This window comes from Callorhinus ursinus, unplaced genomic scaffold (assembly GCF_003265705.2).
Source record: "Callorhinus ursinus isolate GAN/ISIS: 27379988/994484 unplaced genomic scaffold, GSC_fseal_2.0 scaffold11, whole genome shotgun sequence".
Lineage (NCBI taxonomy): Eukaryota > Metazoa > Chordata > Mammalia > Carnivora > Otariidae > Callorhinus > Callorhinus ursinus.
The window spans coordinates 38,653,077-38,671,422 of record NW_027397073.1 but is presented as its reverse complement, the minus strand read 5'-3'; the positions used below and the strand labels follow the sequence as shown (position 1 = coordinate 38,671,422).

General features: G+C 34.5%; 1 protein-coding gene across 6 annotated transcripts in view; it reads right to left on the bottom strand.

The window, feature by feature from the left end:
- CCDC178 (coiled-coil domain containing 178) overlaps positions 1 to 18,346 on the bottom strand; it is a 427,560-nt gene that overhangs the window by 404,718 nt on the left and 4,496 nt on the right. For 4 of the 6 annotated variants that reach the window (XR_012379920.1, XR_012379921.1, XM_025886654.2 and 1 more), the window contains exons 2-3: positions 11,626 to 11,658; positions 847 to 924 (exon numbers count right to left, since the gene is read on the bottom strand). Coding sequence is in view for 4 of the 6 variants with exons in the window: in XM_025886654.2 (XP_025742439.1) it covers positions 847 to 901 (55 nt within the window). In the remaining 2 variants the exon portion in view is untranslated. Of the gene's footprint in view, positions 1 to 846; positions 925 to 11,553; positions 11,659 to 18,346 lie in introns of those variants that run through there. The other 2 variants (XM_073897974.1, XM_073897973.1) reach the window with 2 other exon arrangements.

Genomic DNA, 18,346 nt, shown 5'->3' with positions numbered 1-18,346 from the left:
AGTGCAACAATGGATAACTTGACTATCAATGAACTACAGAGACTGTTGTTCCCAGGTAAAGTACTCACGGCAAAATTCTATACCGAGGATTGGCAAATGTTTTCTATAAAGGACCAGATAGTAAAAATTTTAGGTTTTGTGGGCCATATGCAATCTCTGTTGCATAGACCTCTTTGTTTCTTTTTGTTCCCCTCTTTTCTTTCTTTTTTGTTTTTACAACTCTTTACAAATGTGAAACCATTTTTAGCATTTAGACTGTAGAAAAAGGACTGCTGTCCAAATTTGGCCCATGGACTGTAATTTGTTGACCTCTGTTCTATATCATGCAGAGACATAATATTGCTAACAAAATGCAGAGTAAAAAATGTTGGGGCTCAGAATGCAAAGTAATGCAATAAAATCTAATAAAATTTACAATATAGAATTATCAAGTATTTTTCATTTTTAATTTTGTGTTGTCTTCATTGGGTGCTGGTAAAATTTTAATAACTAGCTGTTGTTAACAACCAGACAGTTTCAAGAAATCAGTGGAGTAGAGTTGAGATGTATGTGAATGGCTCACATGAGTCAGTAAGAGCTGGCTTTGTTGTACTACCTATACATTGTATTGCCTATACTTTAGTTCAGTAGTAATTATAAAAGAAATTAATTATAATCCAGACAGGGGTTTTCCTTAAACTGACTTACTCCTTTCATTTACCTCACCTTTGTGATCCCAGGAGGGTTTGATTGTGTGACCCTTTGTCCTGGAGAAGACTACTATCTTTGTAGCTAACTTCTATGATTTACTTAATTGTATTTACTGATGATGTAGTTTCAAAGAAAATCACTTAATGATAAACTTACCTTTCTTGGCTTGATCACCTTCAGTGTTAGAACAGGAAATTGTCTTTTCAGGCATGGTTATTTACAATATTTTGAAACCTAATTAGAAAGAAAGATCTTTAAATATCATGAATCAAAAGTAATATATATTTAAATTCATTAAAAATTGTCAATTCAAGAATGGATAGTGTCAGGATAGGTTTCTAGTAGTAGATATGAATATATAAAAATCAATTCTAAATTATGTTAAAAATATAAGGAAATCCAACAGTATACTCTTCTTCTAATAAGAACTATTATGTTCCTTTTTGGGAACACCAAATATAAAAATCCTCATTAAAAAGGAATCTTAGATTCTCTACTTTGCTGGTTACTGAAACAGACATCTGGCCTGGAGACTAGATTTTTTAGCATTTATCATTATAACTGTGGACTCTAAGCCCTATGGAGATTCTGGAACCTATAATGCTTAATTTCCTATGATAAAGTTAAACCTTACCATTATCTCTTCTTTACTTTCCCTCAGTTCCTTTTTTAAACATTTTATTATGGAGAAAGTCAAATGTATAATACAAAGGTGAGAGTATAATGGATCTCTGTGTGTCCTTCAACCAATTTCAACTAGTGGTCAATCTGAATTCTGTATACCCATCCACTGCCCTCTCTAACCTACCCTGATCACAGTTAAGCAAATCTCAAATGTCATAGTATTGCATTTGTATATATTTCAAGAATTTTTTTAGGGTGCCTGGGTGGCTCAGATGGTTAAACGTCTGCCTTCGGCTCAGGTCATGATCCCGGAGTCCTGGGATTGAGTCCCGCATCGGGCTCCCTGCTCCTTGGGAGCCTGCTTCTCCCTCTGCCTCTCTCTCTCTCTCTCTCCCTCTCTCTGTCTCTCATGAATAAATAAAAAATAAAATCTTAAAAAAAATAATTTTTTAAACATAGCAATAATACCAAAATATAATTAAGACTGCTAATAATACTGTCTTAATGTCATTAAACATGCAGTCAGTGTTTACATTTCTTTCATTGTCTTATATTTTTTCCTGTTTTAAAGTTTTTTGGAGTAATGATACAAGGATAACATTCAACTGAAATGTCTTTTAATTCTCTTTATAAGTTTCCTTTTTAATTCTCTTTATGAGGTTTCTTTTCTCTACAATTTATCAATGTAGAAATCAAATATTTTGTCCTACAGAGTTTTGACATTGCTGACAACATCCCTATATTTAGCAAGTTACTCTACTGTAATTCCTATAAATTGTATTTATTAGAAATTTGAGCTACTGAATGGAAAGAGAGTAATTCTATAACATAGAACTAATAGCTACCTCTTTTAATTTGTAGACCTAAAACATCATAGAGTTTAGAGATTAGAAATCATCTAGTTCTTTTTTTTATTTTACAAATAAGGAAATCCTTACTGAAATTAGTAAATGCATTCAGTGTAAAAAGACAGCTTAGGGAAGAGTGCTATGAAAGAAAAGCATGAATCCCAAGTCCAGTGCTCCTTTGAATAAGCCAATCTACTTCATCAAGACCAACTTATTAAAGGAAAGGAAGCTATAAAAAAGTACATAATTAAATTTAATTTTTTTAATTCAATGAAGCTTATAGTTGAAACATGGAATCATTTTCTCTTCTATCCAAAATTACAGGAAAAATATAAGAAAATTGTTATAGTAATGTAGAAGTGGGTAACTTGGAAAATGCTCTTACAAATTACTACTAACAAAAATATGGTTAAAACATATTTTTTAAATCTTCATGAAAGCATCTGAGAACTAACAAGGTAATAATAAAAACCTGGTCCAAGATTTGGTAGAACACAGAAATCCACAGAGGTGAGACCAACATGTAAGGCCACTTTTCCCAAGGGCAATATCTGATGTGAGAGAGGCAGCCGAGAGCCTGGGCAGTACTTGTAACAGCCACACAAAACTTTGGAAACAAAAGATAGACTCCAAATTCTGTCAAGCATAGGTGCCCTGGAAAATTGACCCATTCCTAGGATTGAGACCGCAGAAATCTATATCTTAAGGAACAAAATGAAGCAGAAGTAAAGTCAACGTGAAGACTGCCCATAGATTGAAGCCCAGTCACAGATCATCTGGGTGACTCAGAATCTCTCATAAGGAAAGTGAATTAAGGTGATTCTTGCCCAGCACAAAGTCAAAGGTAACCCCACACACAGAGAGACTAGATAATAAAAATCACCAAAAAAGGAAAGATAACAAACTGACCCAAAGGTACTCTAGATAATGAAGTTACCAGATATAAACCACCTAACTATGCTTAACATATTTATAAATATAACTTCAAATTTTAAAATTTCAGAAAAAAATTATGCAAATTGATACTGCTGCAGATTTGAAAAGAAGTCTGTCAGAAATACATGAACTGCAAACTGCTATATCTGCGATTCTAAACTCACTGGTAAACAAAAGCAGATATGACAAGGCTGAAGAAAGAATTAGTAAAACAAGTTCAGAAAAAAAATGATTTTGAATGAAGCATGCAGTAATAAAAAGATGGAAAATACAGAAGCAAGCATAAAAGTCAATGCTCTTGACCTCCACTTTCAGCAAGATGGAGCGGGTGTACTTATCCCTATTCCCTCCCCTAAGTACAACAACAATAACAAAAGCCTAGTCATTATCCATAAAACAAACACAAGAAGACTTTGAAAGGTTGAGAGATGGAAGGAAGAAGGCAGCCTGGATAGGCACCTTGGAACCAGAGGAACAATGAGGTGGTGAGTTTCCAAGATTTTTAGTTTCATATATCCTAAACTTGAAGCTCAAGAAACCAACAACCCAGAAATACCAGTGGGTGCAGATCAAATAAATCTCCAACAAAAGCCTGCTCTCTCTAGCCAGGGGACCAGGAAAAGGGCAGCTTAGCAAGAGAATACATTTAGACACTAACCTCTCTACTGCAGCCAGACACCAGAGAAAAAACTGTGGCCCCTCAGAGGTGCTGTGAGGAGCCTAGACTATTTCCACCCTTGGTAGATGGTTATGAGGCACCCTAGTCTTCCTGCTGGGGTAATGTGAGAGGAAGCCAAATAGGAATACAGGACTTCCATCCCAATGGTTGGAGTCAAGCTTCTCCCCTTTCATTGTCAGTGAATACTATGTGGGGAGCCTGGAATTCCACAATAATGAAGTACTGGGGCAGTGTCCGAGCAGGCTTAATGGTGAATCACAACTCTCACCACAACCCAGCAGGCATGAAGCTACACCCTCTACATGGGTTCAGTGGAGGTCACATAGGAAGCAGTAACTAGGCACTCCTACCTCTCCCAGCAAAGATTTCAGTGGAGGCCTAATAGGGAGCTGGAACACCCCCCACCCCTGCTCAGCAGTAAGAAGTGGAAATTGAACCACAGTGACCTATCTATATACCTATCAAAATAGCTAAAACAACAACAACAACAACCAAAATAGTTTTAACATCCAATAGTGGCAAAGATGTGGAGGAACTGGGTCACCCATACATTGCTGGTTAGAATGTAAAATGATAAATCTACTTTGGAACATAGTTTGGCAATTCTTCTTAAAACTAAAAATTGACTTATCAATATGACCGTGAAGTTGCACTCTTGAACGTATATCCCAGAGAAATAAAAATTTATTTTCACACAGAAACATGTACATAATATTCTTAGGAGCTTTGTTTATACTACTAAAACTTACTGGACAGCAACATGCAAAAAAAAATGAAACTGAATCACTTAACACCATACATAAAAATGGATTTAATACAATACATTTTCTTAACAGCATACAATTCAAAATGGATTAAAGGCTTAAATGTGAGATATGAAACCATAAAAATCCTGGAGGAGAACACAGGCAGTAACTTTGACATCGGCCTTAGCAACTTCTTTTTAGATAGGTCTCCAGAGGGCGCCTGGGTGGCTCAGATGGTTAAGTGTCTGCCTTCGGCTCAGGTCATGATCCCAGGGTCCTGGGATAGAGTCCCGCATCGGGCTCCCTGCTCCTTGGGAGCCTGCTTCTCCCTCTGCTTCTCTCTCTCTCTCCCCACCTCTGTCGCTCATAGATAAATAAATAAAATCTTTAAAAAAAAAAATAAAAAAAAATAGGTCTCCAGAGGCAAGGGAAACAAAAGGAAAAACAGACTAGCTAAAACCTGCACGCTACCCAAAGTCCTTCAGTGGGTGAATGGTGAAACAAATTGTGGTATATCTATACCACACAGAATACAATCCTGCAATAAAAAGGAACAGACTAGATACATGCAACAATTTGGATGAACCCCAAATTAGTTATGCTAACTGGAAAAAAAGCCCATCTCAAAAGTTTATATATTATAGAATTTCATTTTATTCATGAAATTAATTATATAGAGATTGAGAACAGATCAGTGGTTGCCTGGCACCAGAGGTGGGTGAAGGGTAGCTCAGAGAGTGTTAATGATAAACAGTTATGTATATTGATTGTGGTGGTGCTTACACAAAGCTACACATGTGATAAAAGTCCATAGAGCTATATACCTATACAAAAATAAGTGCATGTATTACTGGTGAAATCTGAATAATCTCTATGGTTTGTGCTTTTCCTACTGTACTATCCTTACTTATGATATTAACATTGGGGAATGATGGCTGAAACAAGCACAAAACCTTCCTGTATATTTCTTTGCAATGTCCTGTGATTCTATAATTATTTTAAAATAAAAAGCTTAAAATAAATTAACCAATAAAGGGAAAGAAAAAAATGATACCTACAAAATCCCCATGCTTGTGTAAATTAAGAAATAAATTACAAATGACCCATATAGAAGAATACATCACAGTGGAACTTAGAGAAAATTTTGGACAATGATCATTAATATAAAACATCACATCGTGTGGGACACAACCAGAGCAGTACCTGGAGGAGATAGCGTGGAGGTGGGAGGATGTCTATTTTTTAGCAGTATTCTAAGGAGAAGACCTTTTTGGAAAGTGACATCTGATTGTAATAAACTGAGAGAATGTGCCAAAAGATTTTAGGCAGGAGTTACCCAGGAAGTGCTGCAAAGGTCCTAAAGACAGGAATAAGTTTAGAATGAACCAGAAATGGTAATTGTAGATAGTTATTAACTCTAGAACCAGTCCGAATGCAAAAGGGTAAATTCACAACCACAAAAATGTCTCTAGCATTTCAGCTAACTTTTATCCAAAGCATTCATTCATCTTGGACCTGGTCACTGCTTGGAACCCTCAAGCTGTTTTCATCACCAGGGCAGGCTAGCTTGTTCACTTGCCAATCGAGTAAAAATGCAGGTCCTTCACAGGTTTTGCCAGAAAGCTGGCTGTTAAATTTTCATTAATTTTGCAAGCCAATTGAGGCTGTGAGGTAGCTTGAAATCAATCATGGTGAGAAGATTTATACCATGGAAATCAGCAAATAGGAGAAATTAGGTTTTGTTTTTTGTGTTTGTTCTGAAAGGTGGTTGCTAAACATTTATCAGTATACTACCACCAAAGAAAGATTCCTGAGAAAACAGGACATGAGCTACATCATTAGATAGAATATAAGGCTACTAGAAGAGAGAATGAGAGAATTAGAGTTTTGTTGACTGAAATGGGCTAGGTTATCAGAGCTGGAGTGGGTTCCACTTAGAGAAAAATGAATGGAGAAGTTGGTTCTATAAATGGGGGTATGAGGAAGAATAGAGTCCTAAGAATGAAATGGTAGGTAAGGGGAAATATGAATTTCAAGCTAAAAAAGTTTAGACATCAATAGTTTCAACCCTTATTTCTTTTTAAACTGTATTTCCAACTTCTCTCTTTTGGAAGATATCACCTCCTACTTCAGAGAGGAAATAGAAGGAATTGGATTTAAATTCTAATTTCCTATCACCAAACCCACAAACCAAACACATCTCTGCCTTTCATGGCCTCCTCCTGTTCTGACAATGTAGGAGTATCCATCCACTGGTTTGTCTTATCCCTCCACTTGTGCTGGAAAGGTCATAACATCCTCCTTCTTGATTTATTACTTCCAATTACAATTTCAAAATTCTTATCTTACTAGAACTCTCTTTTATGCTCTCTTCTAAAACAATTGTGTATCTTGGCATTCATGAAGCCACACATTTCTTGGTTCAACCCCCTCCTAATAAATAGAAATGCCTTTCTTTCCATAGTTACGATTCCTTATGAAAGCCACTTCATCAGAGCATACCCTTCACTCTCTATCCACTTAACGTGCTTTATTTTTTCTAATGACTCATTATTACTTAACATGATAATACATTTTTATAATCTTTTCCTTTGTTTTCTCTTTTCTCTGTTAGAAGTCAAAATCTATATTATTCACTGCTGTAGTCCTATCATCTGCAATAGCAGCATTAAATAGAAGTTTCTACAGTGATGAAAATCTTCTAAGTCTATGCTCTCCAAAATAGTAGGCATTATATTAGCCACATGATCACTTGGAATCACTATTGATCATTTGAAATCTAACCCAGGAATTATTTTTTTATTTTGTTTTATTTTAATTAAATTTAAATAACCACATATGGCTAGGTGCTACAGTATTGGACAGCACAGATCTACCACAGTGCCTGTCACATTGGAGGGGTTCAGCAGGGTCTTGTTGAAAATGAAAAAAATGCATGAATGAAAAAAAATATATGAAAGAATGAAATACCTGCAATCAGTTTATAGTTTATAGATTTGGCTTGGGACTGTCACCTTCCCTCCCAACTATTCAAGCTTTCTGGCATTTTCTGGCAAAAACTAAGTTTTTGGTTATAATTTTTACTTGTTTCCATACACTAGCCTGTTACACATAGAATTCCTTTTGTTTCACCACATTAGGCTATCATCTTAGCAAATCACTATATTCCTCAAATTTTGTTTGCTTCCCTATTGCTAAAACAAAATTTCTGAGCTATTTATCTTTCTGGACAGAAAACCCTCTCACTTTACCCATTTCCTCTCATGATTTTATTTTTAATTGTTTTAAATATTCTTATTGTCAAATTCTACAATACAGACTAAGAAATAAATGGTTAACAATAACATTCAAATTTCACTGTATTAGTCAGTGGTCACATTTCACTTCCTCCCTCACCAAAAGTTAGAACCATCAAAATTATAATCCTCATGGTTTCAGTTTATTTTTATTATATATCTCAAAATAGTATAGTGTATAGAATTGATTCAGAGTTTTACAACTTTAAATAAATATTGTACTTAAATCATTCTACAGATTTTTTTATTGTTTAGTACATTTTTGAGATTTATCTGTGTTTTTATAAGTAGCTTTTTTTCATTCTTTCACTGCTGTATAAAATTCCATTGTTTTAGTACACCATTCTCCTATTGATGAACATTTCAGTTGTTTTCAAATATTTTTGCTATTGTAACTAAGTCTACTATAAGGTCTCTTACATACTTTTGTGTATCATCCTAGAGTATCTCTAGTGTATACACATGGTAAAGTACATTCTGGGTTATGGTTTGTTTTTTTTTTTAATCTTCAATAGTTCTAGATATAGTCCTTTGTTATTAATGCATTATAAGGATCTTCTCCCAGTTTATTTCAGTGTTCTTATTTGAAAATATATTTATTTTTAATGGAAATAAAGCATATAAATCAGTTTGGATCACCCATTTCCCAAACCCACAAACAATATCAAAAGTCAGTAGTTAGACAATTTAGAAACTCATCCCCAGTGCCCACAAAAACTAAAGCCTTAAAGTCAATGATAGTACCATATACTGTTCTAAAACCTAAGCAACTGTATTTATATACTTCATCTCTGTAGGTGCTGTTTCTTTTTTCTTTTTTCTTTTTGAGAGAGAATGCAAAGAGAGAGAGAGCAGGAGCCAGGGGGGAGGCGCAGAGGGAGAGGGAGAAGAAAACTCCCCACAGATCATGACTTGGGCAGAAGGCAGAGGCTTAACCCACTGAGCCACCCAGGTGCCCCACGATGCTGTTTCTTTTTATCTATGTTATTTTCATGGCTTTGATAAGGCTATGAAAGTAATGTGCCACTTTCCTGTTCTTTCATATCCTCATGAAAATATTAAGCAACTTTAGGCTATCTTAAATCATCTCAGTAGCCATGATTACCTCACACATTCTTTTCAGTATTCAGCGTAAACATACTGATAGTCTTCCAGTAATTGTGGAAAACATATTTGTTTATTCTTACTGGCTTTGTCTATAGTTCAGCTGATTTATTTTATAATAATTTAAATATGCCCAATAATAGAAGTCTACATTCTTTTCACAAGGAAGATTTTTAAAAGGTCTGACAATGGGAAACAGTTAATAAACTGTTAGAATATTAAAAAATTATTACTTTTCCCAGTTTTTCACCCCATAATATAACTGAGATTTCAAACTTATTTAAAGTTATGATTCAAATACAAATTGTGGGGGCACCTGGGTGGCTCAGTCGGTTAAGCGTCTGCCTTTGGCTCAGGTCATGATCCCAGGGTCCTGGGATTGAGCCCCACATCGGGCTCCCTGCTCAGCGGAGAGCGTGCTTCTCCCTCTCCCTCTGCCTGCCACTTTCCCTGCTTGTGCTCTCTCTCTCTCTGTCAAATAAAATAAATTTAAAAAATCTTAAAAAAAAATTATGTCATATTCTGTCTAGATAGCTTCCAAACCCTAAACAGATTAAACATAGCTGATAAAGAGCACAGAATACAAATGCAAACCATCAAGTAAGGCAGCAAATAGGAAAGAGTCAGCGTCCTGGCCAAGGTCAGTAATCAGAGATTTGATCTTAACAGAGCAGAGGAATGACCAACCACGACTGAGAGTAAAGATCTAAAATGTCTAAACCAGAATGCCAGTTATATTGGTTCTTATTTGTTGCAGATAAGAAAACTCAGTTTAAGTAAAAACAAAAACAAACAAAAAAACACAAAAAGAATACAACATAAAATGGAGAATTTATGGGAAAGATACTGGTTAATTAGTAGGAAATATCAGTAGTCCATCCATAACAGAAGCAGGAATACAAGGACTTAGGTTCCATCAACATTCTCTCTGTCTTAGTTTCAAGTAGTCTTTTCATACTCATTCTAGTTTTCTTTCTACAACTTGACTTTTTCTGTGGTTCAGAAATCTTCTTTGCTGACATCTCCTGAGATTTATATTGTAGAGCTTCAGCCATCAAAGTGAAGCTGACTGTTTCTCAAATTTGATTCCAGTTATCTCCGGGGGTATTTCAGTTAGCCTTACTTGGACCAAGTGCCTATTTGACCCTTTCAATCATTGCTGGGAAGTCAGGATATTATTGTACTAGCTTAAGTCTGTCCTCTATTCCTGCCCACAGTTATGGCCAGGGGTAAGGCTGCTATCTATTATTGTAAGCTGTCCTCACTATAATGTTGCCAATGGTGGGGTAGGGGAGAAGATAGGGAAATAAGTCTAATCAGACATCCACAGAGGCTTATTCCAAAAATGGCTGGCAGACTAACAGGTTGTGGTTCCACATGGAAGAATATTTTGGCAGTCATGCAGAAATGTTTCTGACAATTCTAGTTTTTCCAACAGTGAACAAAGCTATGTTGTGAGGTAGAAAGCGTTTTATCGATAAAAGTGATTATGGAGGAACTATAAAATAGTTTATTAAGGTTTATATAGGAAGGATTTGGAAAATCTAAGGGACTGGACTGAATTAATTTCTAAGATCCACTTTAATATTTGATAATGCTTGACTCATTTCATTTTAGCCACTCACTGATTCCTTTAGCAGTTTTTAGCTTATATCTTGCTTGTCACTGTGCTACTTGTTTAGGTTACAAAAGAATAAGACATATTCTGTGCCTTCAAGGCACTCACCAATTTGATATACATTATATATTTTCTAGTAACACCAAGGAATTTTAACACAAGGTCTAAAAGTTACATGTCAGTGAGACAATAAAAATATTCCTTGGTATATTCCTGCCACCTTTTGCCTCTTTACCACACATTCCATATTCTAGTCATACCAGTCATCAAAATAAGACATACACTTCTGTTTTTTAATTAACATATAATGTACTGTTTGTTTCAGGGGTACAGGTCTGTGATTCATCAGTCTTACATAATGTATGGTGCTCACCATAGCACACACAACCATTCCCTTGCACATGCTTTTTACTCTTTCTTTCCTTAGGTATCTAATATGATGTCTCCTTTTACTTCTCACCACAAAACAAATTTACTTACTCCTCCCTATACTTTATTATTACTTAAGTATTATATTGTACATATTGTAGAGTTTCTTAAATAATTGTGCACGTGTTTTTTTTTCCACTGATTTATGAGATGTGAGGGGAGAAGAATGTTGTCTTATTTATTTTTTATAATCAAAGTGCAACAGAGCAAAAACTCAAAAAACTGATTGTAACAAGATGAGGATAATGAATAGTGGGAAATTTTTGAATGATCATAAAAATCAAAGTTAGAGTTATTGTTAATAAAACAAAATAATTGGCATGTACATATATTTATAAAGAGCTTAAAGACAACATTTGCTCATAATGTAGCTTAATTTTGCCTTAAACATAGAAAAGATTCATATTTATAATAAACTATAGGTCAATATTCCAATCACAGATTCTAGGGAAAACATTTCAGTTTTCAATAAACAATTATGATCATTCTTTTTTTATTGAAGTATAATTAACATAAAATGTAATATTAGTTTCAGGTACACCACATATTGATTCAGCAGTTTTGTACATTACTCATTGCTCACCATAAGTGTAGTCACCATCTGTCATCCTATAATATTATTACAGTGTTATTGACTATATTCCCCATGCTGTACCTGTCATCTCTGTGACTTCCTTGTATGTGGAATCTAAAAAGCAAAATGAACAAACAGAGAAACAAAAACAAACAAATGAAAAGCCAGACTCTTAAAAACAGAAAACAAACTGTGTTTCAGAGGTTGCCAGAGGGGAGGTGGGTGAGGCAATGGGTGAAATAGATAAAGGGGATTAATAGGTACAAACTTCCAGTTTTGGAATAAATAAGTCACAAAGATGCAATCATTATGTTCATTCTTGACAACCATTTTCAAAGTTATTTCAAGAAACAATGAAAAACAGTTTGTCAAATAAAGCTCAGCCATTAAAAACAGATCATCATACTGAACATGCATTTATCAAATATTGATTTTCATTTTAACCCAAGTTCCAAAATTTAAAAAATCCTATTGTATAAAATTTATAATACCACAACAGTAATAGAAAAAAGAATAAATCCTGCCTTTTGTGTTGATTTCTCAAAAAACATCTTTTTACAAGGCATTTTTTTCCACAACTTTCTCACACATATCTATAATAATTTCTTTTATAAATCTTTAAAATCTATCCTCTGATTCTTAGTATCTTCTCTCTTTCTTTAATGAAGTTCTATAGACTTTGTATTGTTTGTATTACATCCAATAGATCAGAGTTAAGAGGCATTAAATATTACATCTCATGGTTTTACTAAAGCCAAATACGCCTTCAGAAAGATTAGATTTCTCTACAAATCAAATTAGAACTGAAAAAGTCCGTTTCCACATATATATTCACAAAGTAATCTCATACCATATTCTGAATTTGTCTAAAAGATGAGCCTTTCACCTTCTGGTAATTTCTTGAGACATAAAGAACGACAAGCAAGTCAAATCAGCTTTTATGATGTTAAATTATTTCATAGGTCAATATCATGTACTAAGTTACTATTTCACCTCTAAGTCACATCAAATGATTTTACAGTGAGTGTCCTGAGTAACATTTACATTTGCTGACAAAATATAAAGTACTTAAGTCATTTATATTCCATGGCTACTTTATGTCTGAAATGTAAAATAACAAATTCTTATAAATTTGAAACTTTAAAAGTCTTATGGAAGAAATATTTTAATTAGAAAATACTATGCCGGGGCACCTGGGTGGCTCAAGTGTTAAGCGTCTGCCTTCGGCTCAGGTCATGATCCCAGAGTCCTGGGATCAAGCTCCGCATCGGTCTCCCTGCTCTGTGGGAAGCCTGCTTCTCCCTCTCCCACTCCCCCTGCTTGTGTTCCTGCTCTTGCTATCTCTGTCTCTGTCAAATAAATAAATAAAATCTTTAAAAAAAAGAAAGAAAGAAAATACTATGCCAGGGGCGCCTGGGTGGCTCAGTCCGTTAAGCGTCTGCCTTTGGCTCAGGTCATGATCCCAGGGTCCTGGGATGGAGCCCCACATCACGGAGCCTGCTTCTCTCTCTCTCTGTCCCCCACCCCTCGCTCTTGCTCTTTCTCGCTATCTCTCTCTGTCTTTCTCAAATAAATAAAATCTTTAAAAAAATATTATGCCATTTTACTATGAGATAGCCTTTGCTCTTGAAGAAATGTGCCTTTTCATTTTACTTTTTTTAGAACATCAGCTATTTATTGAACACTTCTGACTATTTCTGATAGAGATTTTAGAGAATGTAAGAAAATTTTGAAGAAGAAAAGAAAATGTTGAGACACAGCCCCTGCACACCCAAAGTTTCAATTTATTTAGAGATATTACTCCTAACTTCATGAAATAGCTAGAGGAGTCTTGACACAAAGAAACTGATAGCTTGAACTTAAAACATGCCTCATTTGCCTTTACTTTCACAACAGCCTATGAGGTAGGTAGGATTACTTGCCCTGTTTTACAAAGGAGACTTGAAATCAGAGAGGTTAAGTACTTGGCAGTGTCTTGTACCTGGGCAGTGTAGAATTGGACTTAGCTGTGCAATCTATCACCATGTTATTCTACTACAGAGAGATCAGGGAAGTATTATAACCAGTGTTCACAGGGTGAAATAAAAGTAAGAAAAGAGTTTTTCAGGACATTTCAAGGTGCTATTGTGTACAGTAACTCTTTAAAATAAGAACAAAATATGCAATATTTCCCAATCATTTGTTAAATGTCAACTTGATTTTAATAGAATCCGGGGAAATGATTACAAAGTCTCTGTTTGAGACTATAGAATTAGGCTCAAAATCAAATAGATTAAAAGCTTAAATGTAAAAGGAAAAACAAACAGCTAGAGGAAACTTTATATAAAAATGAGAAAGGTCTCTGAGCATAACACCAAAAATTACATAAAGTTCTAGAGCTGTAACTCCATAAAAACTTAAAGCTATCCAACTATTTTTTTAAAAACTCTCTCAAATCAGGAAGAAATTCTTAAAATGTGGGTAACAAAATGTTCCTGGCTTAATATATAAAAAGTTACAAAAAATTGGTGAGAAAAATATGAAATATTCAATCAGAAAAAATGAGCAAAGAACTTGGAACTGACAATCCCTAGACACACACACACACACACACACACACACACACACACACACACCCTGTCTTCAGTAATTAATATGATAAAACTTTTTTGCGAAAGTTATGATACAGTAAAGTAATAGAAGAATCCATTTATCAGATAACAAAAGGTAATACAGACATGCAAACTGCAAAAGAATGTCTATATTGTGAATGGATATATTACCTGAATCCTATAGGGTTTATAATGTAGATTATTTCTACATTTCTCTTTAATAAAGGAAACCACAATTTTAATTTAAAAAGGAACCTCTTTAGATCAGGGAACCATACTTAATGAAATAGAAAATGTAAAGCAAAATCACTTTTACCTAGAAATTCTTTTTATTCAGGTAACCATGTAATAAATCATTTATCTTTATTAGTCATTTAAACTAGAGGATGTAGAACATTTGTAACCTACAGAACCAAAGAACCTATTTTTAACAAAAGTAAGCTTAAACTTGGGATTGCCTCACTATTCTAGTTAGATTGTATGTGCTATTTTCCTGTAATTCCACATAAAAAGATAAACACCTTGTAAAATTGTTTTTTCCCACCTAAAATGTAAACTTTGTTTTTCAACACTTTTGGTATAAATGTATATAATTATGAATATATAACCACATTAATGTATATATTATGAATAATGGTAAATTTCCTGCTGAACTGGTGGGATAGTACCACCAAGTTGGAATTTAGTTGATTTAGAGGAAAATTTTAAGTGTGGTATTCTTTACACGGCTCAGTTTGTAGACTAAGATCCAGGCTTTCTACATCAATAGAAGTATATGCTAGTGGAAAATGTTGTTTTAATGGAACTATAAGTTTTACTTAGGAATGGCAGTAATGTATTTCTTCAACCCTAATGTTAGTATTAACTTTTCACGCCTTTTCCACAAACACACACACACACACACACACCAGGACAACATTTGTAGGTCTATATACCAGTAAGGGCTCTTCTTCCTAATTTTACACATTCTAGGATCCTCAGTAACAAAGAGACAAATCTCTTTTGAAAAACAATTCTGGCAACTCATTTAAGAAGGACTGAACCTAGCAATAAGGAACACATTATCTCCATGCTGCCTATAATTCATTTATGATGCTTTACTAAGAGAAACTGTAAAATATTTTGAAAAATTGTTTGCCTTTTCCCATTGATTTAATTACTTTTCAAAGATACCAACAAGTAGCTGTCTTGAAAGGAACTAAATGTTAAGACAACTCAGTTACATTGACTAATGTGATATTAAGGTATATAAAATATGACCTTTCCACAGGTTTATTGCCTTTATAAGAAAGACTCTGATATTATCAACTATTCTGGGGTTATATTTGAGTAATGAAGAAACTACTCAGTGTGAGTTAACCTTTGTTCAGAAATTTTAACAACACTCACCAAGATCTGTTTATTCTTCTAATGCAAGACTGTTCATTCTGCCTGTCATTTTTATGAACCTTGTAGGGTTTAAAGGTTGGATAATCTGAGAGGAATCCCGAGGATTCACATAGGAGATACTTTAAAAATTTTATTGAGAACTGTTACCTAGTGGTGATTTTTCTGCTTTTGCAAAAGAATTATCCATACGTTGGCATGGAGCCTCCAGAGTATATCTGATTTTTATTTATCCAGATTCCCTAAATGATCTTCCCCAAAATGCAACTACTGCATTAATGCAAAGCATATGTTACTAAATAAGAAAGAATTTTAGTTCATATGAGCTACCAAGTTAAAATTTAATAAAAACCGAGAGACTAACTCTTCCTTGAATATGACCTTGGCAAAAGGTCATGTTTTGTTTTTGGGTTTTTTTCCTCCTACAGGTCTTCAAACACTAAATTGAAAACAGGTAGTGCACTGCTGCCACTCACCCCCTTACCCACTACTCACTCAGTGTTCCTCTTTTTAGGTTCTTTACCAGAGCCCAGTAAGTCATCTGAAGGGAAGGAAAATATGAGACTAAAACTAATCAGAAAATAAAGAAGAATAGGGTGAAACTTGACAATGAAGCTTTATTTCCCTCTACCTACAGCTTTAAGCTGTTAGTTGAAAAAATTAAATAAAATACTGAAGTTTCCTATTACATGTTTCATTCTAAACAGTAATGTACCTTAATAGCTTCCCACTCCATGACTGGCCAATAATTCAACACAAGTGATTTCTTTGTATGGAAAGGTATATTTTCCTATACTTTTGAAAAAGAAAATCAAAATGTATGTCACTATGAGGTTATCATTACGCCATAGGGAAAAGAAGTAATTCTTTTATTAATGATTCCATTTTTGAAAGATTTTAAAATACAAACATTTGGATTTTTTAAATTACTATGATTTAGCAAAGATCTTAATACAAGCATTACTTATTTATATATTCTAGGAATTATATAATTTTCACTACTAAATGATTTAAATTGTTAATGTTCAGTATAGATATCAAAATTCATCCAGTGGTATAGCTCTTGAAAAATATTAAATCACACTGGAAAATCAAAGCTTCCCACTAATTTCCTTTCCTATTGTTCTTAAATTATCGGTTAAGAGAAACAGTTTTTGTCTACTACAAGACAAACCAAAGCTATAAATAAAAATAAATAAATAATAGCACCCAGTAAGAAATCTGTGCTTAGTGAAATAACAGACAAATAGAGCGCAAATGTGTAACCATCTGGAGAATAAGAAAAGCAAAAGTAATAAGCAGCATTCAGAATTTATTACAAAGAAATTATGCCAAGAGCTTCTTACTGCAGTTTTCTATGGAAATGTTCAAATTACTGGATAAAGAAATACATTATATACAACATTTTTGGGCCCCACTGATATCATTTTATACATAATCTCATGGCATAATATTTGCTAAGTAATCTAAATTAGCTTGGCTATTAATGCTGTCATACTGATTGAAAATTTGCTATCACACCACAAACAGCCAGTCATAATAAATGACACAGTTTGGTGGAATTGTCTAGAGCCAGAGGGATATGATATTGGGTCATCTTTGACAGTGTATTACAAAATGCAAAGAAATTAATCTAAAAGCAATTGAAATACCAAACAAATACAAAATAGGGGGTAGAAAAGAGGAGAGACATAATGAAAACTAAATAGGTCAAATCAGCAGAATTTCATCATCACCTTAAGGAGGGTTTTTTTTTTTTTAAAGATTTTATTTATTTATTTGAGCAAGAGAGAATGAGAGATAGAGAGCACGAGAGGGAGGAGGGTCAGAGGGAGAAGCAGACTCCCTGCTGAGCAGAGCCCGATGTGGGTCTTGATCCCGGGACTCCAGGATCATGACCTGAGCTGAAGGCAGTTGCTTAACCAACTGAGCCACTCAGGCACCCTTAAGGAGGGGTATTAAGTGGGATCCAGAATGGCTCCCATCATCATCAGAAGTATAGTTTTGACAATTCCACTCCCATTTGCTACCTTGGAATCTAGATGGAGAAGGAAGAGGAAGAAGAGGGAAAAAAATAAAATGTTCTTTCCCACTGTCAAAATCAACCCTCAGAATGTCCCCTAAATAACAGCATTTCAGAAATCAAATTCCATTACTAGTTGGCATTTTCCTGCTGCATATTTGTTTGCAGAAATTACTTGTTTTCTCTTTGAAGCCACAGTGCTTGGCATGTATTAAGTAGTCAGAAATATTTCTTGAATGGAATTGTTGAACTCTGTGTGACAGAACATCTCCAGAATCTTGGTTTGAGGTGGTGATAATGGAGCAGAAAGGAAATTTCTGGGCCTGTTTTCTAGAGCCGTACTGTCCTACGCTAAAGACACTAGCCATACTAAATTTTAAAATTAAAAATTCCATTCTTTCGCTATACTGGCCACCTTCAAGAACTCAATAACCACAGGTAGCTAGTGGCCCCTGCATTCTGGGACAGTTCTATCACTGCAGAGAAGTGTTTCAGACAACATTGTTCTAGAGCATGTCAGTAGCATATGATAATTTTCCATATATATTTTCTAAACTCCATATTCATTTATTCACTCAGAAAATATTTATTGAATGTACATTATATGCCAGGCACTGAAGACACAAAAATAAACAAGACCCCTTTTTAACCATTTAGAATCTTTTGTGGGAAGACATTAGTGAATAGGTAGTCTCAATCCAGTGCCCTGCCAGAGGGTTAATTGGAGGAGAACATGATTTGAGACAAAAAATGATCAAGAAGAAAACTAATCAAGGTATTTTTAAAATTAAGCCAGAGAAAG